Source organism: Oryzias latipes, chromosome 24, assembly GCF_053564925.1.
Source record: "Oryzias latipes strain Hd-rR chromosome 24, Olatipes_Hd-rR_3.1".
Lineage (NCBI taxonomy): Eukaryota > Metazoa > Chordata > Actinopteri > Beloniformes > Adrianichthyidae > Oryzias > Oryzias latipes.
The window spans coordinates 8246158-8271259 of NC_136260.1; the positions used below are offsets into that span (position 1 = coordinate 8246158).

The 25102-nt window shown below is 38.3% G+C and overlaps 1 protein-coding gene across 6 annotated transcripts; it reads left to right on the forward strand.

The window, feature by feature from the left end:
• The first annotated feature begins 6934 nt into the window (after positions 1–6934).
• On the forward strand, positions 6935–23974 carry senp6a (SUMO specific peptidase 6a). Of its 6 annotated transcripts, none has more exons than XM_023952739.2 (23): positions 6935–7115; positions 10239–10332; positions 11845–11902; positions 12193–12299; positions 13630–13782; positions 14338–14408; positions 14865–14956; positions 15216–15579; positions 16216–16457; positions 16540–16680; positions 17688–17721; positions 17850–18038; positions 18131–18324; positions 18417–18583; positions 19369–19485; positions 19572–19694; positions 19772–19864; positions 20535–20848; positions 21010–21095; positions 21189–21277; positions 21408–21476; positions 21964–22114; positions 23207–23974. In XM_023952739.2, the coding sequence occupies exons 1-23, from the start codon at positions 7085–7087 to the stop codon at positions 23438–23440; spliced, it is 3213 nt and encodes a 1070-aa protein (XP_023808507.1). In that variant the 5' UTR covers positions 6935–7084; the 3' UTR covers positions 23441–23974. The 6 variants fall into 6 exon arrangements, with proteins under 6 accessions (XP_023808507.1, XP_023808505.1, XP_023808506.1 ...); XM_023952737.2 differs by having other exon boundaries at positions 6957–7115; positions 11836–11902; XM_023952738.2 differs by having other exon boundaries at positions 6957–7115; positions 11836–11902; positions 13633–13782.
• Positions 23975–25102: the final 1128 nt, after the last annotated feature.

A 25102-nucleotide genomic window follows, 5' to 3' on the forward strand; every position in this document is an offset into this window, starting at 1 on the left:
GTTAAAATTGTTATAAATGTTTTAGGTTGAAATAACATAGTATTATGTCATTTAATAAATAAAAACATAATTAGGTACATATTTGAATCGGTTAGTTCAAAAAGGGGCCCAAGTCCAAGAGGTTTGGTTTTCCAGGAAATGATTTTAATTGCGTAGCTTAAAGGGAGGCTACACCAAATGATTAATACTTTACCCAGATTTAGCACCAGTTCATAGCTTACAAATGCTATAATATGAAGCACCTCACTTTGATCATTGCAGAGGACTAGCAAACTAAAGTCTCTGGACTTGGGCCCTTCTTGAATTAAACAGGGGCGCTGCCATATTGGATAACTAGTGCTGCCATCTATGGGATAAAGCAAAACCCATGCAAGAGAGGCCCAAGTCCAGGAATTTTGCGCTTAATGCATTTTAAATGTCAAGCATAGTCAATACAGTACAGCAGACTTTTTTTGCACATAATCAGATAGTTTTTCCCTTAAAGACCATAGAGCATATAATGTCTCTATTTTGAAAAGATTGTGGACTTGGGCCCCTTTCGAACTAACTGATTCATTTAACTGTTTGTTATGTTTTTTCCTGCACAACCCAGCAGGAGCTACTAAGTGGTTGTTGAAATTAGCAGCTTTTATTACATTTACATTTATTGAAAAATATCCCTGCATTAAAGAATATTGGTTTTTTTTGTTCCAAATGTTGGGATTGAATCATTACACAAATCAGTGACAATTTTAGTTAATCAATATCCTTTTTTAATTTATTATTTATTGGCATGAATATTTAGAGTATGGGGTATTAGGTCCCATGTTGTTTATAAATTAGCTTCATCATTGGTGTAATCACTATATTTTCTTCTTGTCTAAATCTTTTTAAATTTGCTCTCAGAATTTTACAGACAGTAAAATTGTTCAGAAAACATCTGTGCAGCATCTACTCTTCTACAATGTTTTTCTATGTAGTTATTTGACATATGTTTTAAAAAAGTATTTTAAAAAAAATAATAGGGGTGTAACGATTAATCGATCAATAGATCGAACTAGATCAATCTGTCTGAGGCAGAGTCGACTCGACCTACACCATTAAAAATAGCTTCAAAATGATATAAATTAATGATCAAATCATTATTGGAAAATAACATTTGTATTTGGCACAGTAGGTTAGTTAAGGAGGCAGAAATTGATGAATGTAGTGAAAGCAGGACATGAAGTTGTCAGAATATGGAGACAGAGCAAACAAAAGAAAGTTTATGTATTTTATACACTTTTACTCTAACACATTGAAATCTTTCTAATGTTCATTCTGTTTTTTGATTATAAAAGTTTAGCATCCTGCTAAAGCAGAAACTACTGCATTCAAGTCTGGTTCACTCCACAGTTGTCTATATTGCCGGTCTGCAGACTGGTACTGGATCACATGGTACTGGCCACAGAAATAAAAAACTCACATTATTTCCATTTTATTTGTTTTGTGATTCTGGGGGAACCTTCAAGTTAAGGGGAAATCTATCTATATGACATTTTAATGGGTCATACATAAAATGTAGTGTACAATATAAGTTTAAAGCGGCTGCAGATCTCTGAAAATTCAATGAAACAAAGTTTCTGGTTTGGAAAACTTGTTAAACAAGTAAGGATTTTCTTATTGCTAAATTAGAAACCCCCTCAAAGAAACTTTAGCACCAAAAACTTTTGCACCAAAGAGCCAATATTAAAGGACAAATCGAAACTATTGTTAATTTTTTTTCCTTAAAGGAAAATCTGAGCCTGAAGTGATTTGACTTAGTGCTAAAAGACCCACTCCAATGAAAATGGAGTTCACTTCCTCCCACCCCCTTTCAAGCAATCTTAGATTTCTTGTCTAAGTCAATGAGTTATATCGCTAGAGGAGACACACCCACTTGGGGAGCCTGGTGGCGGAGTGTGACGCCATCTTGGTGAGGTAGACGGTGCCCACATGACAATGCTTTCTATAGCCTTTAGTGGCATCTAAGTAGCTTTTATATAATTTATATATATTAATATATATGTATACATATATAAATATATATATATATATATATAACATCATTTGTTGTTGTTAAATAAGAGAAACAGTCAGCCTTAAAAGCTCAGACTTCAGTGAAAAATGCAAATAAAAAACATTACAAAGATTTTTTAGAAATAATTTCTAAACATTTAGAAGTTTTAGACTTCTTTGACATGTAATTTAAATTATTAAAAAAGCCCAACAATTAGTCAATAATAAGTCAAAAATAATAATAATAAATCAATTGAAGGTCAATACATAATAATAATAATAATAATAATAATAATAATATAAATAATAAGTCAACAATAAGTCCAAAAGTCAACAATAGATTTACCCTTAAAAAAACAGAACAATGATGGTACAGATTGTATGGTGCTGGGTTTCAAGCAAACAGTCTGGTCTCTTATCAAAATCTGTTTCCACAAAATGTTTTAAACATAGCCAGACTGCATTGCTAGTTGGTACCACAGTGATCCATCTGGGTTAGCTCTTTTTATTGCTAAGGCCCACTTTTTCCTTAAGTCTGAATCCATTGGAAACCTGCAAGAAAAGTTCAGTCACTGAGTCAGAAATGTATAAATCTATATTACTATAATAGCCTAGTCATAGTATACTGTTTATAGGTTTGACAAAATAAAGTTTACATTTATTCATTCATTCATTCATTTTCTTGACCGTTTTTCCCTTTCGGGGTCACGGGGCTGCCGGAGCCTATCCCGGCCACTTGTGGGCGAAGGCAGGGGACAACCTGGACAGGTCACCAGTCTGTCGCAGGGTAGAATGTCCACAAACACACACCCATTCACACTCACACTCACACCTGTGGACAATTTAGAGTTGCCAATTAACCTATGAAGCATGTTTACATTTTACATTTATGTCAACAGCAAATTATATGTACATCATGCAGCATGTTGATAAGAGCCCTGCAGCATTATGCACTTCACGTGTACTACTATTAAAAAAACAAAACAAAAAACATGTGTACTATTAATGAAGCCCCTGCAACTTTAAAACAATAGAATTATAGTACTTACCTGTGAAATGTTATGCCTTCCTCCTTCGTGGAAAATTTCTCCGATTTTGGCAGTTGAAACCCGCACAATGAACTGGCATTTTGCTCTGCAGCAGTAACTTGACCTCACCAAGATGGCGGTGCTCTCCTCCCATGAGGAACCACGTGATGGAACTCATTGGTCTAACTATCCTATGTTTCAAACATCTTTGTATGACTGCATAGCTGCTGATTGTATTGTTTTTTGCATTATTCTTGATTTGATTGCTTGAAATAAACCATTTCAAATCAAATCAAAGTGGCATTTTTTATGTTTTTAACAGGTTCTTGCAGACTCTTTCTGATGATAGAGGACATAGATTAGAAAATGAGCTTAAAATTGCATTTGTGAGTATTTCTTTATTCAAATTGTAAATCAGGAGCTAATGAAAAAATGCTGTTTGAAAAAGCTTGTAAGTGTGATGATGAAATTACAATGGCAAGACCAAAGCCCCCTGCTCTGCTCCATTCTGATGCATCCACTTGCAGACAAACAGATCCATGAACGGCTTTGGTTTCCTCGTCTGAGCTGGAATCTGGATCTAAACTGTACGGCTGGATAGCTCTGATATTGCTTGCCATTTTTGCTGCACTGTTGATGTTAGGTTGGGGGGAACATTTTATTTCTATAGCATCTTTCACAGAAAGAAGTCACAATATTTACAGACATTTTTAAACTGGATTTAATGAATGAAAATTTTTTTTCTCTTTTTATTTTTCCCACAATAGTTACGAGAATCCAGAAGCTTAGAAAACAAATACAAACTTTAGACTTAGTACAGTGAATCAATTCAAACGCACCGAAAATCTAGATTCTTGTAAGAAAAATCCCAATGTAAAACACATTGACAGTGCATTGTGGGACTTGTAGTTAAAATAGCAGTGCAAGTGTGCCAAAGATAATCACGCCAGGATTAGCCTTGAGTTTGACTAAGGTTTCCTACATCTTCACATTTATTGGTCGCTGAGTTGAAAGATGTTAGCAGCCAAAGCTTTTAACTTTATTGAAAACTTTTTGTAAGCGTTGTACTTTTTATTAAAGTTGTAATTCTTTTAAAATAAAGGTTTAGATTGAATAAAATCACAAAATTAGTTCCTAAAAATCTTTGTTAGGTTCAGACATTATAGAAAATACATACTATAAAATGATTAACAATCTTTATTTGCATCTAGTTCCTCTTTCCATGTAATGTGTTTTTGTGGTAGTTTAATCTTTTCTGAAGCTACACTATATCACCAAAGTACTGGCTCATCTATCAGGTGTATCATATCAAGCATTCAGTCATGCAGGCAGTTTTCACAAACACTTGTGAAAGAATGGGTTGCTCTCAGAAGTTCAGGAAATTCCAGCATGGATCTGTCACAGGATGCCACATGTGCAACAAATCCAGCGGTTAAATTTCCTGATCCTAAGTATTCCTCAGTCAACTGTCAGCTCTATCAGAACAAAATGGAAGAGTTTGGGAACAACAGCAACTCAGCCATGAAGTGGTAGACCATGTAAACTGACAGAGAGGGATCAGCGGATGCTGAAGCACAAAGTGCAAAGAGGTCACAGACTTTCTGCACTGTTAATTGAATCGGTTAGTTCGAAAGGGGCCCAAGTCCACAATTTTTTTAAATAGAGATATTATGTGTTCTATGGTCTTCAAGGGAAAAGCTATCTGATTATGTGCAAAAGTCTGTTGTACTGTATTGACTATGCTTGACACTTAAAATGCATTAAGTGCAAAATTCCTGGACTTGGGCCTCTCTTGCATGGGTTTTGCTTTATCCCATAGATGGCAGCACTGTTATCCAAAATGGCAGCGCCCCTGTTTAATTCAAGAAGGGCCCAAGTCCAGAGACTTTAGTTTGCTAGTCCTCTGAAATGATAAAAGTGAGGTGCTTCATATTATAGCATTTGTAAGCTATGAACTGGTGCTAAATCTGGGTAAAGTATTAATCATTTGGTGTAGCCTCCCTTCAAGCTATGCAATTAAAATCCTTTCCTGGAAAAACAAACCTATTGGACTTGGGCCTTACCTTCAGATTAACCCAAGTACAGAACGCAGAGAGCTTCATGGAAGCAGCTGCATCCAAGCCACACATCACCAAGTGCAATGCAAAGCGTTGAATGCAGTGGTGGAAAGCATGCCGCCACTGGACTCTAGAGCACTGGCGAGTCCAGTTCAGCCACACCAGACTCTGTCATCCATGTCTTTATGGACCTTTGCTTTGTGCACTGGTGCACAGTCATGTTGAAAGAGGAAGGGGCATCACCAAACTGTTCCCACAAGGGTGGGAGCACGGTATCATCCAAAATGTTTTGGTATCCTGAAGCTTTCAGAGTTCTTTTCACTGGAACTCAGGGACCAAGCCCAAGTCCTGAAAAGCAGCCCCACAGCATAATTCCCACATCCCACACCAAATTTCACACCTGGAGAATGCAGTCCAAAATGTTCCGTTGTCCTGGCAACCTCCAAACCCAGACTCATCCATCAGATTTCCAGATGTAAAAGCGTTATTCATCACTCCAGAGACGGCGTCTCCTGCACAGAGTCCTGACCTGAACCCCATAGAACACCATTGGTGTCTGAATACTATTTTAATATCCTATTCTTCAAAGGAATGAAATGACTGCCCTTTTTGCCCCGTTTTAAGCTCATGTTGAGCACTAAACCATTTATTCTCTTGAAAAAGTTTGAATAAAGGTTGCCACACATCTGAAAACTTGTTGAACTTCCATTTTTGGCTGATGATGTTACGCCGCTCTCTTGTCTGCGACCAGGTCCCCCACCATTAACCCTTGTGCTATCCTAGGCACTTTAACATTGGGAGTCGGGTCATCTGGACCCACTAGACAGGGCTCTGAACCTTTTTTCTTCAATGATTTGTGATCTTCACTGGTGTCCATGGATTACATGAAATCTTTCCACCTTTATCCACCTTTGTCATGGTAGGAAGAACACGTCAATCTAAGGGTGGGGTCATCTAAGATAGCACAAGGGTTAAAGTTTTTTATTTTTTTTTATTAGAGCTTCAAAAGATTACACACATATATGCACATGGATAGAACAGAAATAAATAAAACTGAAAAAATAAATGAAATAAAATTAGGGTTGTGGTCTAATACAAAGGTCATGCTATAATACTAGAGATTGTCATACAGCATGGTTTTTTCAATGACAGGTTTCTTGGATTTTTGTTTTTCGTAAACTTTAGTGATTTAAAATATAAACAGATCTCTTTATGGAATGAGTTAAATAATGGTCTGATTTCTAAGAAGCTGCTGTTGTAAAATAAACATTTCCCAGATTTTAATTAAACATTAAATGCTACATCAAATAATTTATCACCAAAAACTACTCTAAATAATACCTTTAAAAAAAATTTGTTTGTAATTGAATAAGGATACGGAACTTTGTACAGCACCGACAACAACAGTCTTCCTAAAATCTATTTACATTTAGACATTAAAAAAACAAATCATCAAATGTTTCTATATTGATCTCACAAAAAGAACTGTTATTTTCTCGAAAAAAAAAAACGCTACTTCCTCCCACATTGAACAAACACTGAAATTTAGACTGTTTCTCATGAATAAAATAACAAAAAAAATACAATAATATAATATATACATATATGTATTATATATTATACGTATATACAAATACACAATTATAAAATATATACACATATCTTCAAATACAACAAAAATCACATTATAACATTTTTTAACAATACCTTCTGTAGTCAACTTACATAAAACAACGAAGCGAAATAACGAGAATTAAATTTGAAATAAAATTACAATTTAGGATTAAAAATGATAAATTAATTATTTCCCAAAGAAATTTGGTTTAATTTGAGTTTTATTTTGAATTTGGGCTATGACATTTCCGGTAGTGACGTCTATTTCCGCTCTAAGGCAGAGGCGCTGGACTCCGCTTCATAGCGCCTCTTTGCTGTCTCAGTCGCTGATGAGCTAGGATTACATACGAGGCAGAACATGACATAAACATGGCCCACAATAGAAGCTTTTTCCTCGAAGGTAAGCTGTGACACTCTATCCCCAGCTTTGGGCCGGCCACACGCCGTTTTATCCGCCCGATTCCTGCTTTGCTGATGCAGGTTCTGGGTGTCCTGGTGTCAACGGTGATCGGTCCAAAATATGTGTGCATCCAAGTCTGCTAACGCTTGTTAGCCCCACATAGTTGACAATCCACTCCTTTCACACAGCAGAATTGGGGGGTAAAGTGAGCACTGCTGGAACGATGGTGGCTCTACAAGTTCCAGCCTGGAAAGGCACTGGAGATAGTGGCGAGGTGGTGCGGTTGGCTTTTAGGTAGATCCTCCCCTATGCTAGCCCGTGTATCGCTGACGTTAGCTGAGTTTGCAATGTGAGAGCTGGACGTAGCCAGCAGAAACGGGCCTTCCTGTAATTGCAACCAGCTAGCCACCAGAAAAACGCTCATCCAACGCAGAAAAATGCGCCAACATTCGCCCAACGGTCACAAAGAAGTGAAGACATGGACGTGACACCCGAGCAAGATGCTAACGACCAAGCTACACTTTTTTATAGCTTATTATGGTACCAAATGTAAACATTGGCAACTACTTGTTTTGCTGCGTTTTTGTTAACGATTTTTATATTTGAAACTTTTTTCTCAAAAGAATAATTCAATATAAATGACATCCAAACCTCTATGTATGTATCTGTTGTGGTTGGTTATGGATTCCAATTATGTCAAACACAACTTAAGATTTCTGAGCTAGCTTAAGAAGTTTCAGAACAGAAACTGAAGGGGTCAAAGTTGAAACCCATTGATTTTGATGAGGGCTGAACTTAGTTGAAGCGTGAATTTTCTTATTATATTAGCTGTAATGATGATTTGCTATAAAAGCTGTTTTTTTTTAAATCACTTTTTAGTGAGGGGCCAGGACACAAAACATGCCATATGGAAAAAGTTTGAGGAATTAAAACTTTCTAGGGTTTTTGATATTCTGGAATAGATGACCTCATCATTGTTCATTTCTAAAATAGAAAAAAAAGGCTCCTTCCCTAATAGTTTATTTTTCGAGTTTAATGTCTCTCATTTGAATTCCTTACTTTCTGCATATTAAATATTTTAATTCTTCCCTAAAGTTTTTCTTTCTCCTAAATTTAGACCAACTGAAAAACATGGGAAGACAAGATGATCACATTGTGAAAAAGAAAAACAGAAATGAGTCTGGTCATTATTATTTCAAACCCTGGAATTTGTTGTTTGCTTTTTCTTTTTAAAATAAAAAGCTTCTACTTATATAAAGATGAGTTTTGTATTTTGCAAAACTTTCAGGGCAGTCGTGATTAAAATGAGTCAATTGTGGGCATACTTTGTCGATGTAGTGGTTGCTCACGACAAATAGAGGATCGATTTAGAATGAGACCAGGAACTTGTGCAGTTAGTTGGCTCTTCAGACCAAATGGACCCTATGAAACTTGGGAGGAATAAAAAAATACCCCCCTTAGTTGTTCTAAACCAGACTGATGGATGGATTGAAGTAGCTGAAGAACGGAGCAAAAACCTGACGTTTCCATAGCAACTCGCTCTAGCATTTTTTTCTTTTTTATTCTTCCATACCTGATCCTATTTTTCCCCACCACAGTGTCTACTAACCCCTAACAGCAGCTGTGCAGCCATTATGCTAGAGGAGAAAAAGCCTTGGAGCTCAAAACTATGGTTTTGAAAACTGAAAAGGCTTTTAATGTCTTTGCTTCAGCAACAAACGTGCAATAGTAAAGGGGAAGTGGTTCCTGCAGAGAGGAGGTTTAAGTATTGTTTACCTGCTGAGCCTGCAGCCAGCCGGATGACCTGCATTAACGTGGTTATGCATGGGGGGGTCGTTGAGGTCACAGATGGAACAAACCCAGTAGCTCTTCCATGAAATTGTAACTATATTCTATAAAGCAGATGGGATTTTTTTTCCCCATTAGTTTGTGGCATCTTGCTGTGCAAATGTCCAGGAGTCGGCAACCTGAAGCTCTGGAGTTCTCTGGCTTTGAAGAAAAATGATAACAATAGATATAAATGTTTGTTTTTGTAGTTTGGGTTGAATTGTTTAATTTACCAAAGTTTTTTCATTGACGTTAGTTTAAGCAGAATTATGGTCAAAAGTTTAATCTATTGTCAGAGTGATTTATTCTTAGATTAGGCTTAAGACACAGTTCAGAGCAAAGTTCAAGTATATCTTTGTATTTAGGTAAAAAAATAATGAAAGAAGAAAAAAGGATGAAAGCTCTGTAATATCATCATGCCGTGTTTGACTCCACTTCTGACATTTATGTCAGCAGGAGGGTCTTTTTGACACGGGGTGTATTTTATTTTGAAAGGGACTTTTCTCTCTTGTTGCCAAAAGTAAAGGAAATTAAAATAGTTACTGATAGAAAAACACATCACATGTATAATTAAATGATTGTAAATCTTAAAAAGTTATATTCAGTGTATGAATGGCCATTAAAATATTAATATACATTTTACATCAGACATTCGCCTGACTCTGTAAACCGGCTTTTGTCCTCACTGCCCAGTTTGTGTGCGAGTTGCACTGTTGTGCAACATTTCTGTCCATTCCTGACCTCTGTCACACATCTGCCATGTGAAGCAGGAGGGGCCACCAGCTTGTTTACCTGAATTTGTGATCCCAGCTTCTGCTTTGACACGCAGAGAGAATCAGATCTCCTCAAGAGAATCTGTGGCTAACCAACAGATCGGATCTCTCTGCTGGTTTGGGAACTGCGTTGTGTCTTCCGGGGAATGGTGAATGGGGGTTTTAGCACCAAATTACACTTGTGCAATTAAACAATTATGAATCAAAGGTCTTTTAGTTTGTAAAATTAGTCATTTTTTTGGTTAAGAAATGTTTGGCATAGAATCGACCAAGCAGCTGATCAGCTATGTGCGTAACATTTAAATAACAAAATAAAAGCCCAGGATATTTGAAGTTTATTGCGGTGACACAAGTGTATATATATTTTTTTGCGGTTGCAGCTGTTTTTTCTTTTAACATTTCTGATTGTTGAAATGTTCGGCCCTCAAGCTTCTGTCAAATGATGGTTTGAGCTGATGCTTGTGTGTTTGTGTCCCTGCACTGATGTGAGTTTCTAACTCTGTGAGCTATTATTCAATTCAAGCCCTGGATAGATCAGAGACCAGGCGAGATGGAGGCTTCAAGCACAGCTGGAGCTTTTCTCCCCCTAGTGACAGTGACGAAGAAAAGCTAAACGAGTAAGCATCTTCTCCTGGCCTCCATTTCAGACGCTGCACCGCATCACTCTACCAGCACACATGCAGAGAAGACATGTCCTTCTGACACCTCTGTTATGGAGCAGAGGCTCTATGATCATTATCCTGCTTCTCTTTTCAAGTTCCACTCCGATCTTCTGCTGAAACGGCATTCCCGGTGGTCTCTTAATTATGCTGATGGTGTTTTTAGCCTAAATCAAAAAGCCTTTGCTGTTTTCTAGGACATAGTTTCTGCAGACCAGCAGGAGTTCTTTACTAATTGACCTCTGAGATGTGGATGGGACTGTTAGTGTGGAGCATGCGTGCCCTCATTTCCCATCATCCCTTTGTTTATACTCTCTCCCGCTAGCTTACAGCCCCTCACAATCTCAAAATAATATTAGCAGTACAAAACAAATGGTGAGCAGTATTGGAGCTATCCAGCCGTACAGTTTAGATCCAGATTCCAGCTCAGACGAGGAAAACAAAGACGTATATGGATCTATTTGTCTGACAGTGGATTATCAGAATGGAGTGGAGCAGGGAGCATTTTTTCTTCTGCTCCTGATTCACAAAGCTTTTAATAAAAAATACTCAGAAATCCAAATTTAAGATGAATTTTTTTTTAATATATGTCCTTTACCGTGAGAAAAATGACACGTGAACATGTTACAGACGAAACATCTTTTTCATCGGAGTGGGTCTTTACAACGTTTGTTTCTCTTACAGATTAAAATAGCTGGACTAAAACATGTAGCTGCAGTTTTAATAATCTATAAATTACAATCTGCATTTTCAGAACTGTACGACAATTTACAACGTTTAAGACTGAACTAGTATTCGCCGCAACACTGAAAACAAATTTAAAAAAGTTTAAAACCTCGAATCTAGCATGATGCAAAGAAAACAAAAAGAAATTCAGATCATGGCTTTTAATTTACTAAGAAGATGAGAAGCCAAAGGAAGCACCAAATAAGAGGGTGCAGTTAACATGCTTGAAGGTAATTTGCAGATTATTTTGTGTGTAGATTTGATGTTTCTTTTATGAAGTTTGAGATCGATTTGACTTTAAGTAGTCTTTTTTTTTGGTTTCCTCTTTTCCTCATTTTAGTCTTACCTCACCTCCAACTACAATCTAAATGTTTTAAATCCTTTTCTCCTTTTTGTAAATTATCTCCTTTCAATGCAGCTTTGAAGAAATTGGATTAGAAAAAAATGTTAACTCTCTTAGTGAACAGATTTATTAATTTTTTTTGGATAGAACTCTACCTAAAAATGGAATGTGGAAAATGTTAGTGTTTCTGGATGTTTTTTCAATTTACAGCTTTAGTTTTCAAGATTAAAAGCAAAATCAATAAAGTATTACAAGTATCGTAACCATGACCCAAAGTACTTGGGTTTAGATGATAAAAGGTGATTGTTTTTTCATAAAAATCCGCCGCACCAGATCAGATGCATGGAGCTGGAGTGCACTCTCATGACCTAGCTTTGTTCTTTTCCTTCTTGATCGGTCAGCGCGAGCGTGATCAGCGTGAAGGAGATGCAGCAGCCCACCTCCCCTGATGAGAAAAAGGTGAGTCTGTAGAGTTGGAGGCCGATGAAGCCAGGACACTCCAGTCTGTTGGATAAAACCTCTAGGGGTTCATTTGGGCGGCTACGGCTTGATATCATCTGTAAGGATGATGTCAGTTTGACCTTTTTTTGTGTTTTATAAAGCCCATGTTAGCAGGTGAATATTTAAACCACAAAACAAGTAAAACTCTCCATAACATTGTCTGAAAATAATATAGTCCCTCCTTTTTAAAGGAGGATTTGTTTCCTCTGAGATGACGTTTTTCTTAACACTTGAACATTTTGTTTTAGTCTCCATCTTTAAGGCACTTCAGTTCCTCCAACTCCATAAGAACCTACGAGAAGAGGACAAATAATCACATGAGGCCTCTGAACAAGCTGACTCCCAAAAGAATCAGGTATGTTTGTCTTTTTTCGGTTTCTAGATTCTCTCTTCAAGGAAGGTTTATCTCTTTTTTTTAAATTTAATTCTGTTTTCTTTTCTATAAAAACACTTGATGTGTAGCAAAGTAGCCTTGCCTGAATTGTCACAGCAGTTTTCAGTCATACAGTTAAAGTGAATAGGAAGTTACAGTTTCATCTTTCAGATCTCCGTCAGGTTACTCGATTTGGTTAGCTTTGGATCCGACGTGGTAAATAAAAAAATGCTTTCACTACCCAGGTTGCATTTCAGTGGGCGGCACATATGGTTTAACTGTGGGTTTATACAACAGTCCTGGCTGATTTGGGTTCAATAAAGTTGGTCAATCACTTTGATCGTCTCTCACATTGATTTATGAAAGCTGTGAAATAACATTCTGTACTTTTTAATGTACAAATTTATTATTTTACTGATCAAAGTTTCACTTTTGTGAAGGATAAATCACTAGATATGTGAAATTCTTTCCATAACCAATCAATATTGTTTTTTTGATTGGAAACTCAACAGTTACATTTGGTGTTTTTAACACGTTCTTGTTCATTTTTCTCACAATGGAGGATATTTATAAATAAAAGAATTTAAGATTAGAAGTGCATGTCTGAGTAAGTCCTGAAAGAAATACGCAAGAGTCTCCTTCTGCAGACTAGATCCATGTGCGTCTTTGTTTTCCTCGTCTGAGCTGGAAACTGGCTCTGATAGCTTTGATGTTGCTCGCCGTTTTTTTCTGCCACACTAATGTTAGCTTGGGGTCTTGAGGGGGCTGTAAGCTAGTGGGAGCGAGTCCAAGCAAAGTAATTATAGTGTATCAAATTCGGGTTACTTCTGCTTCAACAGTCCTGCTCACAACTCAGAGGTGATGTTCTAATGCAGTCCTGCCGCTCTGCAGAAACTATGTCCCAGAAAACAATACGTTTTTTTAAATAATGGCTAAAAACAACATAATCATAATTAAACACCACTGGGGAACAATTTTACAATAGACAAATATAGTTGGAGTGGGATTTTAATGGAATTGAGTTAAAGTGGAAACATATTTGTGAATTTTTTAAATCAGTGGAGTAGTTCTGCAGCAGTAGGTCCGGTGTGGGATTGTCCACGGGGTCCAATGTGATCCGTCTGGGCTGGAATATTATAGGGCTGGAATATTGGTGGGAACCACATTTTGACCTTTTTTTTTAGTCTACTTCCACCTCAAACACTTCTATGCTCGCATGTTGGCTGGGTAATATTTCAAATGTAATTGATTAGAGGTTTCATATTCAGTGTGTGTTGCGTAATCTTGAAACAAAAAATGGTCTTTGCTGCAGCAGTGATGTTCCGCTTGCAGCAGCAACGCCGTCTCCAACACACAACGGAGCAAGTTACTACGTCTTCACTCCACCTCCTCAAGGAATCTTTTTACAAGGCCGGCACTTTCAGCACGCTCAGCTGCCATCAGCTGTGAAGAAGCCCGTCCAAAGGTAAGACAGGCAGGCAGGAGATGAAAATAGCAGCCAAGGTTTAAAGCTGTGTGGGAGTGTTGCACTACTTTATTAAAATGTTGCTTCAGTTGCAGTACAAGTGAAACCTGGTTTCGTGCAGGCATTATATTTTTTTAGGATCAACCTAAAGTTTTATCCAAACCCACATTCAGGTTATGAGCTTTTGGTAAACTATTGGTGCATTATGGGTACTGTAGTCAGGAGCTCAGCAGAGTGTACTGTCCTTCAACATAATGAAAGGAAAAAGTGAGAGTATTGTTTGGTTTTCCAACTGAACAACGTAGTTAAAACCCAGTATTGGACTGTTTAGTTTCAATAATCTGGTGCAAATATACAAAATAGGCGTTCAATCTCCAACATTGCGCCTATAGTTTGAAAAAACATGATAGTTTGCATGTTCAGCAAAAGCTGGGTCAAAGTCAGTTTGGAAAAATGTTTTATTTTTTACCAGGAAAAGCAACATTTGATGCACAGTTTGAAATAAAACCAAAAAGGGTATTTGTCCTTTAAATAAATGCCTTTGTCTTTCTGCAGAAATGACTTTTCACCCTCACAGCAAAACGTAGAAGTGGACAGCATCGTCCTCACCTGCCAAGAGAGCCCAGGTAATACTAGAGCACATTTATGACAGCAAATGCATAAGAGCTGGTGGTTCACTTTGTGCACACTTCCTTCTTTACAGTTCATATATTATTTTATATTATTATCATAAGCATCAAAGACTCTTTTTTTAGGCTTCCCACTCTGACTGGTGTGATTTTTAGACATAAACTACTTTACTACGTCATAACTGAGAAAGGAAGATATTTGACAGATCAATAGGTTATAAGTGAATGAATAATAGACCCATTGTAAGCGCTTTGAGCAACAAGAAAAAGCTCTAATCCATTATTATAAAAAGGTTAATTTTTTAAAAGAACTTCCCTACATAGGCTTGTTAGTAAAAAAAACTCAGTTTGTACAGTTGGTGCAGCTTGTTTTAAATTTGGAAGCTCTATGGGAACCATTAGATTCTTCAGTTTCAGCATCTTTGTAAGAGGATTTTCTTTCCAACCTTTCAGAAGAGGAGACCTTAAATATAAAACGTCGAATCCTGCAGAGGAGGAAGCCGTTGGACGTCTCTAACTCTTCCACACCGGTCAAACAAGCAGAGGTAAAATGAGTCCTTATTTGTTGTTTTCTGTTCAGTTGGGTCAGTGTACAGTTACTGAATTGCAGCTAAATATTTGACACTTTCTCAGATCACATTTTGCTTTGTTGTTTAGAGGCAGAAATGTGTTCAGGCTCCATGACTAAACTGCACTGTTTGAAACAATGTGCCTATACTTTAATGAAGTTGGACAAATTCTGTGTTGTTTAGTGCTCAGACTGAAAATATCCTTAGCTAAACTGCGGTTCTTTTATTTTGACAGGCTCCACAGTCGACTGTCTACTATGCAGTGTGCCTGAAGTGCAACAAGCCAAGCGAGGACAGTACCAAGTGTCATAACTGCAGGAGCAGCGCATCACTAATCCCCAGTCAGCCGGCCACGTTGTCGTCTTTGACCCCCAGACCTCCAATAAGACCCCAAACCTCCCGCAGTCCGAACAGCCTTCAGCAGAGCTTTTGCAAACCGGGTACTACCATTAAGATACCCGGCGGGGAGGCCGTACCTGTGCGCGCCACGAGCATGCTGGGATCCCAGTTACCTTCAGATGACGGCGCGTCAGCTGTGTTGGGCAGGGCGTCGGGGAAGAGGACGGCGGCGGTGAAGCAGCACCAGCTCAATGATCCCAGTAAGTCAAGAGGAGAAACATCAGGGGTGTAACTTCTTTTTTTCCTTTGACCTAATAAACTGTGGAAGTTTTGTATGTAGAGTCAAACAATGTTGAAACTTTTGTCTCTGCTCTTTAATTTTTTTGTCTAGCCCTCATTTATTTCTGTTTTAGGATGTGTGAGGGGGATTTCTCTTAAAACTAAGGTTATGTTCTGCACTTTGATACTAATTTATATATATTATAAAGGCATTTTTCTAGGATTTAATCTACTATTTAGAAGCCTGTATTGTTCGGTGTCGAAGCACTTCAGGAAAAAGACAAAACACAAATCATCTAAAATCATCTTTTTATACAAACCTCTGTACTACGCAGAAACGATAAATTAGGATCTTTTTTTTTTCATTTTCACATGACACTAAATTAGTTTAGGTCACCCTTTTTAAACATAACATCTATGATTCTATGTGGCGTGTTTTGCCTTTATTATAAACAAAAAAAAAAACACGAAAAGAAGAACAGTTGCAACTCCTCATCAGAGTTCCTTTAAATGGTTTGAGTCAGAGAAACGGAAAGCAGAAAGGGTTAATAGGTCACTCCACTGGGAAAGGAAAAAGCAGGAATGTCTGTAAACACCATCTCTTCTGTTGTTTTAAGTCGTTCTTTCCAGCGACGAGGAGGAGGATGAGGCCGACAATGCCAGTACGGGAAGTGTCAACAGACTGGACAGTGTTTCTCCTCGGCCTGCTGACTCGGCACACTCTTCCCCGGTGCCTTCCGGGGGCAGGGGGGAGGCGGAGGTGAAGAGCACCGAAGCTCAGGAAGAGATCGGCTCAGAGTTCTTTGAAGATGTCAACATAAAGATCACAATACCACGGAGAGCCCGGATGAAGGATCAGGTGCGGAGCCACTTGATTAGTTTGAAAAGACTAGACTAGAAGAAAAGTTCCAAGCAGCTCCTTGTTTTTGTGGTTTTTACAGTTTGGAAATCAGCCCCCTGAGCAGCTTCCACCAAGAACCAAGAAGCCCAAAGTCGCATCAAACAGGTGCGACAGCATTATTCTGGAGTGCCGGAGCATAAGAATAGGAAGCCTGCGGAGGATGGTGAAAAAGCCTGTAGTTGTGAGTATTTTCATCATCTCAATAATAATTCTGAGGTGCCAGATTGAAACTGAAATAGGACTTTAAGATGTGAACTAGTGAATGGGGATGTCCCAATCCCATCAGAATGGGATGTTGCATCAGAGATCAGATATGTATTTTACTCTCATCATTATGATCAGCACTATACATTTCAAGCCTATTATCACCGATAAATACTCCACTAGAAGTGTGAATATCGTGAACGGATCACAACATTCTATTCTAGCGGAATACAGCACTAGTTTTAGCAGAAGGTAAAAGTGCAGGAGAATCGCAGATTCAGACTCAATAACTCTTTAAAAAAAACATTTTAGCTGACGGCAAGTTTCTCTTTTATTTTGCCCAAACTCAGACAAAAACCTACATTAAAAAATACACATTAACATTAACATTCTCTAAAAAGAGTTAAACAGAGAGACGAAAGTCTACAAAGTGTAAAGTTTTCTTAAAAACACTCAGAAATAATAACTTGGTTACATTGATGTGAGGTAGTCATGAATACACATCATCATGTACAACAACAACTTTGAAAGAATTCATTAAAAAAAATTAATGACTTAGGATCAAAAATGTTCAAGAGTTCTGACGCTACAGTCAGCAAACTTTCTCACAAGACTAATTATCACTATTATTACTAGTTAACAGTGAACTATATTTTCTAGTTGGTAGTTGCGCTATTTAAACTTGTTTGTTTAAGCTACTTCACAGAGGTTCACTATTTTAAGTGTTAAATGATAAAATAGGTTTAATAAAACAAAAATAGGAGTAAAGCTGATACCAGTCTGTCCTTACAGGAAAAGGAAACATCAGCAGTCATTTAGTCAACTCTTTGATGGTTTATATGCGTTTTTAAGCAAAAAAAAAAATACAAATAAATTTATGTTTTATATGTAGATGTATTGAACATGGAAATTTGTATTAGTGCGATGGTTTAAATACTACCGGTAGTCCCATGAATGAAGAAGTGTTTTTTCTTTTTCTTCTAGTTTTCTATTGACCACATTCAGCTAGAAACACAAGGTAAGCAGCATCATCGTTTTTATGTTTAAAGACTTTTGTTAAAATAGCTTTGAGGTATTTTATCAGAGTAGTGCAATAGATTAGTTTTGTGGGATTATGTCTAAGACATGTTGCTTGTGTACCATCAGGTCCGGTGAACGACAGCATAGAGAAGGTTTGCCTTCAGACGTCCGAGATCATTCTCTGCGAGTGGTGCTGTGTCCGGAAACTTCCCGTCTTGTTCTTTCAAACGACCCCGAAAGAGTGCCTCCGCCTGCGCACGCAGCTCAACATGTCCAAGGAGAATGGAGGCCATTGGTACGACTGCGACGGGAACGGTGAGTTCATCCCTGCGTCCACGCAAATCCACGTGCAGGATGGAGGTACACAGCTAGAAAGAGCAACGCTCTTCTAACTCTTCTTCCTGCAGCGTCAGACGAGAAGTATATTGTTCTGATCTTCGAGAACGGCCTAGCGTTGAAGGAACAGATTATCCTGGAGGACATTTTGACCGCGATAGGCACAACCAACAACCTCAGTGACTTCCCGACCAAATTGACGTTTGATGAGGCCAACGTTCGTCTGGTGAACTACAACAAATCATCGAGCCAGAAGAGCGAGAAGGTCGGTTTGTTAATTCCCTCATGTGATGAGATTCTCTGAGGTTTTTCAGTCTAAATATCTAATCATCTTTATTGCTGTCCTAAATCCTGCAGGAAAAATCCGTTCAAAACTCTCCCAACTTCACCCACGTTCCCTCTGTGTCGCCGGTAAGCATAGCTGGACGAACACGGATGGCCACCCGCCAGACCAGGTCTTACTTTGAGGATGAAGACGAAGACATGACTGACCTGCCTCCCTCTTTCTCTGGACCAATCGTGAAGTAAGTGACCTTTATGCCGTTGTGATTATGAAACTTTATTACCAAATCAGTTGCTTTAATAGAAATTTACCCTCTGCTTTGAAATATCGTCACTTTATGGAAGCTTGGGTATTGAATGAAAATCAGTGTTTCAAAGGCAAAACCATGTGGCACTTTATAATTAATGTTTCTGATTTATTAAGACTAAGGAAAATAGAAATATCCATCAAACTAAATCTGTCATCTAAAGATTTTGAAGGTTTTTTCTTTGTAACATAGTTGAATAGAAACTTAAACTGCAATTTTATGAAAGAGAGTACATAGCCTTGTGGAACGCCATAATTAACGATTTTGTTTGAAGAACATTCAAAAGGTTTGGGATGCCAGTTGTTTGTCTTTAGACACAAGTTTGTGTTTGAACAGCGAACAGTGTTCAGAACAGAAGATTAGATGTGGATCTAGATTCTCAGTCAACATTCCTAAAATAAGTTTTTTGGGAGTTTAATTAGTACAATTTCAAACACAGTAATAAAGAGCATTTAATGTGTTGTATTTTTACCCTCGAATCTAGAAAAGTCTAGTAAAGCTTATTTCCTGAACAGGCTGGGTATTGAGGAATTCCTCATCTTTTTTCTTATTTTTGACAATTTTGTTACACCGATACACAGAAAATTACATGTTTATGAATAGTGTGTTGTTTTTTTTTCCTGCCCTACTTTATGGTAAGAACCTGCAGGAAAAGTTGGAAGTAGGAATTCTGCAAGTCTGCAGTCCCACCACCACTCAGGTCAATGTTTGTCTTCCAGGTTAATGGTTTACCCTCCCCCTCCAGCCAAAGGTGGGATAACGGTAACTAACGAAGACCTCCACTGCCTTAATGATGGTGAATTCCTAAATGATGTTATCATAGACTTTTATTTAAAGTAAGTATGTGATGTGAAGCTGTACCGTTTGAAAAGTTTTCGTCTTAAATTGCCAGCCCTGACACAGTGTCGCTCTGCTCCGTCAGATATTTAGTTTTAGAGAAATTGAAAAAAGACGATGCACAAAGAATCCACGTGTTCAGCTCGTTTTTTTACAAAAGACTGAACCAGAGAGAGCGCAGGAACGCCACAGATACCACCAGCCTGCCGTGAGTGTCAACGTGGAAAGCTTTTATAGGCCGAACGGAAGGATTTTTACACAAACTAAATTCCTTTTTCTCCTCAGAATCCAGAAGAGAAAGCACAACAGGGTAAAGACGTGGACTCGACATGTGGATCTGTTCCAGAAGGACTTCATTTTTGTTCCCATTAATGAATCGTGAGTGAGATTATTCACTGACGCCTCATTTCTTTGCTGCTCCAACAAATGTTTCCCTAGGAGGCGGGTTTCACTGCCAAAGTACTGAATTTATTCCATTTTGAATCCACACTGCAGGGGAAAAGAGCCCATTTTTATTTATGTTTCTAGTTTGAATCCAAAACTTTTTTTTTTGTTTAAAAAAGAACATTAAAAAACGGTGAATAATTTAAGCCAAATTAAAATTTATAAAAGTAAAATTGTTCAATTTTGTTTTTAAAACAAACAGAAATCCCTGTTTTTCATAAAAAACATGGCCACCAAATAGCAATTAGTAAGTAAAGATCAATTCAATTTTTATATATATATATATATATATATTTCTAAAATTCATTCCTATCCACAATTATCTGATCATTTACCACAAAATCTAGTTTTGCTCATTTTTACTGTAGTCTTAAATGATTTCTTGTTTTGTACATGTCTTTAATGCAAATGCAATAAGATTGTTAGCTGATTAAAAATACAGGAATTCCTTCAACAGTTTTCTATTGTTCATAGACCTACCTGTTAAAATAATCCATGTATAGATTTTAAAAAGTTAAAAAATAAATATAAAACAGTTTTATTTTAGATTTGACAAAAAATGTACAAAGCTACAGTGACTGGTTCTTATGATCTTGTTCCTCAGAGCTCACTGGTACTTGGCAGTCATCTGCTTTCCGGGCCTTGAAGGTCCAGTGTTTGACAAGAACCCGCTTTACTGTGGCCCGACGCCAGCTTCCGGCTCAGTGGCGGACTTCCAGTCGGAGGACAGCATCCCAGACCACTGCCGGCCCCTGTCTCCAGATGGAGATTGCCTGGACAGCCCGTCAGAGTTCGAGTCCTCAGAGGCTCCGGGTGGGTCTGCAGAGGGTCAGAGCAACTTGAACCCGGAGAACTTTGCGGAGGACGCTCAGGAGTCGCTGGGCAACAGCCAGGCTGAACCCGAGCAGCACTACTCAAGTTAGTGACCCCGCCCCCTTTATTATCCAGAATGTTCTTCATTTTATCACAACCACTTTGCTTTAATGAGTAACCCTGCTTTAAGAAACAATATCCATGACTTTTAATCATTAAACAAACCTTGATTAGTTATGGGGAATTGCTTATCTTTGTCCCTTAAGGTGAGCTGCACAGAATCAGTCTATGCTATGGTTCAGGAAAAGAAGACGACACTTACACCTTCTCTGACGACCAAAGCTCCTGTCAGGTATTCTCCCTTTTTTCACTTTGTACATTTCATTTCATGCAGTCAGAGTTCCATCCAGTAAGTCAGTTGTTTTGTCTGCCTGTTTGTTTACAGGATGAGTGCAGTGAAGACGGCACTCTGGCTGAAGACGGAGTCCCCTCCGACGTCTCTAGTTTGGCCTCTAAACCAACAATCCTCAAACAGTTAGTAAATGCATTTTGGGCCTTTGACCTGCAGGGAGGGGGGACTGATGTTTTATGATTGGGGGGGTTGGGAGGTGCCTGATTTAGCAGGGATCTTTGCACCTGCTGTGATCGTTGTTTCTCTTTGCAGGCCTTGTATTCTCATCATGGACTCACTACGGGGTCCCACCAGGTCCACGGTGGTGAAAACTCTCCGAGAGTGAGTGTCTGCAGCTGCTCCCTCGCAGTGTGGTTTCACAGCTGGGCTCATCTTTAGAAGTAGTTGACGAGTTTACCCACTAGAACTGCTTCTGACAGCAAAGCAACATCATCTCTTACCTTAAGCACTTGAACAGATTACCCAGTTCTCAGCCATAGGGTTGGTAGTTCAATTCCTGGCCACCATATGTAAATTATTTTAAGGTACGACTCTAGACTATTGCCTCTGGCGAGTCAGGTTAGGCAACAAAGCTGATCCTGTATCAGTGTGAATTTGTTTGAATAAATAGATGGGTGTAAAAGTATCTGCTATTTATTTATTTATTGAAGCCCCTATTATTCTTCTACCATAAAAGGCAAAAGGATACAAAGTTGGCATCCTGGAAGTCAAAACAGAAAAATCTAGACTTGTTTTAAGATGGTTTTCTTTCCCTCGTTCACAGGAGTGCATATGAGAATGCTTGTGCCCATTTGTGTGTTCTCCTTAGGTACCTGGAGGTGGAGTGGGAGGTGCGCAAAGGCACCCAGCGAAGTTTTAGTAAGGAGGTGATGAAGGGCTCCAGTCCATGTGTGCCTCAGCAGGATAACTTCAGCGACTGTGGGGTCTACGTCCTGCAGTATGTGGAGAGCTTCTTCGAGGTCAGAACTTTCCCCAACCTGTTCTTTTTTTTGTTTGTTTTTTCAACCGTTTACACAATTAACAAGATGAACCTTTTTTTCAGTGTTTTTAGCATGTTTTTGTTGCAGTTTTATTAAGGACGGGGACACATTGGAAAAAAAAACAAGCTTATAAATGCATTTCTGAGTATTTCTTTATTCAAATTGTGGCGCAGTGGTTAGCGCTCTTGCCTCACAGCAAGAAGCCCCCCGGTACAAGTCCCGGCTAGGGGACCTGAACCAGAACATCAATGGGGGAGCTTTCTGTGTGGAGTTTGCATGTTCTCCCCGTGCATGCGTGGGTTCTCTCCGTGGATTTCGGCTTCCCCCCACTGTCCAAAATCATGCTTCATAGGTTAACTGGCAACTCTGAATTGTCCATAGGTGTGAGAGTGGGTGTGTGATTGTGGCCCTGTGACAGAATGACGACCTGTCCAGGGTGTCCCCTGCCTTCGCCCACAAGTGGCCGGGATAGGCTCCAGCAGCCCTGTGACCCCAAAAGGGAATAAACGGATTAAAAAATGAATGGATCAGATTAAAAAAAAAAAATTCAGTTTGAAAAAGATTCCAGGTAACAAAGAAGCTGCAATCGGCGGGTCACAAGCTCCCTGCTCTGCTTCATTCTGATGCATCCACTTGCAGACAAATGGATCCACATACGTCTTTGTTTTCCTCATCTGTGCTGGAATCGGAATCTAAACTATACAGCTGGATAGCTCCATGATTGCTCGCTGTTTTTGTTGCACTTCTAATGTTAGGTTGGGGGTGTGAGGGGCTAAGAGAGTGTAAAGCATGATGGGAAATTACTGCAGGCTTACTCCACACCAGCACAGTTCAGATTCAGAGGTGAATTTTTGTTCAATCCTGTCGCTCTGCAGCAACTATGTCCCAAAAAAACGACACAGATTGTATGATTTAGGCTAAAAACAGCATAATCATAATTAGAAGACCACTGGGAAAATCAATCAAAGATGATGATCAGAGCGGGACTTTAATGACCATTTCTTCAAATGTATTTTAGTTATAAATTGGAGTTGTGATGCATTCAAGAACAACTTTTCTTTTTTTTGTTAGAATCCCCCTCCCCGTTTCCATCTGCCCATGAACTTGTCCGAGTGGTTTCCTCAGCAGAGGATGAAGACGAAACGCGAGGAGATCAAAGAGCTGATCCTGACACTGCAGGAGCAACAGGAACTGAACTTGGAGTCAAAACAGGAGGGAACTCCTCTGGGCTCCTCTGAGGAGCCAGACGTTCAAGAGACTTCTGAATTAAAAGGAAAGGTGTCAAAGATGGTCATCAGCCCTTAAAATATCCACACCCCTCCATCACCATGGATGTTGCCCTCTGAGCCCCGCTTGGGCTGGACTGGATCATACGCTGCTGGTTTCACTCAACAACATTTCTCACGTGGTCTCTCGCTGCTTCCACAAGCAAACACATATTCATATTTGTATTAAAGACATAAAATGTAAATATGTTGGAGTTTTCTGCTGCCTTTGTAAAATACTGTTTTATGACTTCTCCATAAGTGACCCGTTAAGTTATATTCATAGATGTTCTGCTCTCTGAGAGGATCTGTGCAGAAGATACTGTTTCATTCTTTGCATTGTTGAGCATTATTTTGATGCTTTCGGGGTGTGTTGAGGAAGAGGAGAGGAAGAATAAAGAGAAAGAATGTTTGCATTTGTCCCTTAACACTCCATCTATCTGCAAGACAAAATAGAAAAGCTGTTTTAGGGATAAAAAAAACAGACTTTCAGCTAAGCGTTTAAGAAAATATAGTTGCTTACTTGTTGTCGATGGGAGGAATTTTCAACAATAAAACAAACTTCAATGCAAAAGTACTTTCTCTGCCTTTTTATTTGTCCATCATTGATAAAATCAAATATTTACATTCTATTAAGAACTTCTAGAGATTATTTCTTTAAACATCGATTTAGGCAAAACTTTTACACAGACATTCATTTTTTATGACCATTTTTATGAAGCATAACTAAAGTTTGTAGAATCCTGCTTGTGACTGGACGTGCTAATTTTTATGTGCATGTTTTTACATGCAAAACCATATTCAAAGCAGTTGTGTTGCAACTGGAAATGAAAATGTATTCCTCTGAAGTTAGGTGTCTAGGTTGGGTTGCATAAATTTCAATTTCTTTTTTGTTTTGTGATGTTAAATAAAAGGTGCTTTTTTTGCCTTGGAGATTCTTCATTGATGCTCTCATTGGCGTCACGTGTTTATTTTTCATAGGAACTCATCAGCTGCTTTGTAAAAAAAAATAATTTCCATGCTCGTGAATCAGCTTTAATGCTGGACAACAATATCAATTCATGTAACAAAAAAAATTTGTTTTTAGATTCAAATCGAAACTGTTAGGTTTGTGCAACCAGAATAAAGGTGAATTTTATCAGAAAGTGGGAGTGTCTATTTACAACTGACCTGTCCCTCTATTCACTGTAGAAAACTAAGACTTCAAGCAGTGTCATCAGGTTATGAATCAAATCTTAGATGTTGACGTTCCCTGTGAGAATGTTCTCACGATGAGTCCAAAGGCAAACAATATCTAACAGAAGAGAAACCTTTTTTTTGTTTTCTTTTATCCCAGAGTTAATTTTTCCCTCCAATGCAACTCTTTGTTCACAGCCGACAATTCTTCTTACAGGTATGAAAAAATACCTGTAATTCTCTTCATAATTGATGTTTTAGTTTCATCTTTGATAGAAAAAGAGATAAAAAAGGCTTGATAGGTATAGGTGGTAGTAACAAGTTACAGAATAGACACACATGGCCATAAACGGTGACAATCAGACCAAAAAAAGACCACAAATGAACATCATATATAAAACTATAGGGAAAAAAAGCAAAAAAGACCACTCCCCCAAACAACAATATTAATAATGTTGTAAAAAAACTTTAACTAAAGAGGAAAAACTACAAAAAAGAATAACAAACAGAAAAAAGACATACATGC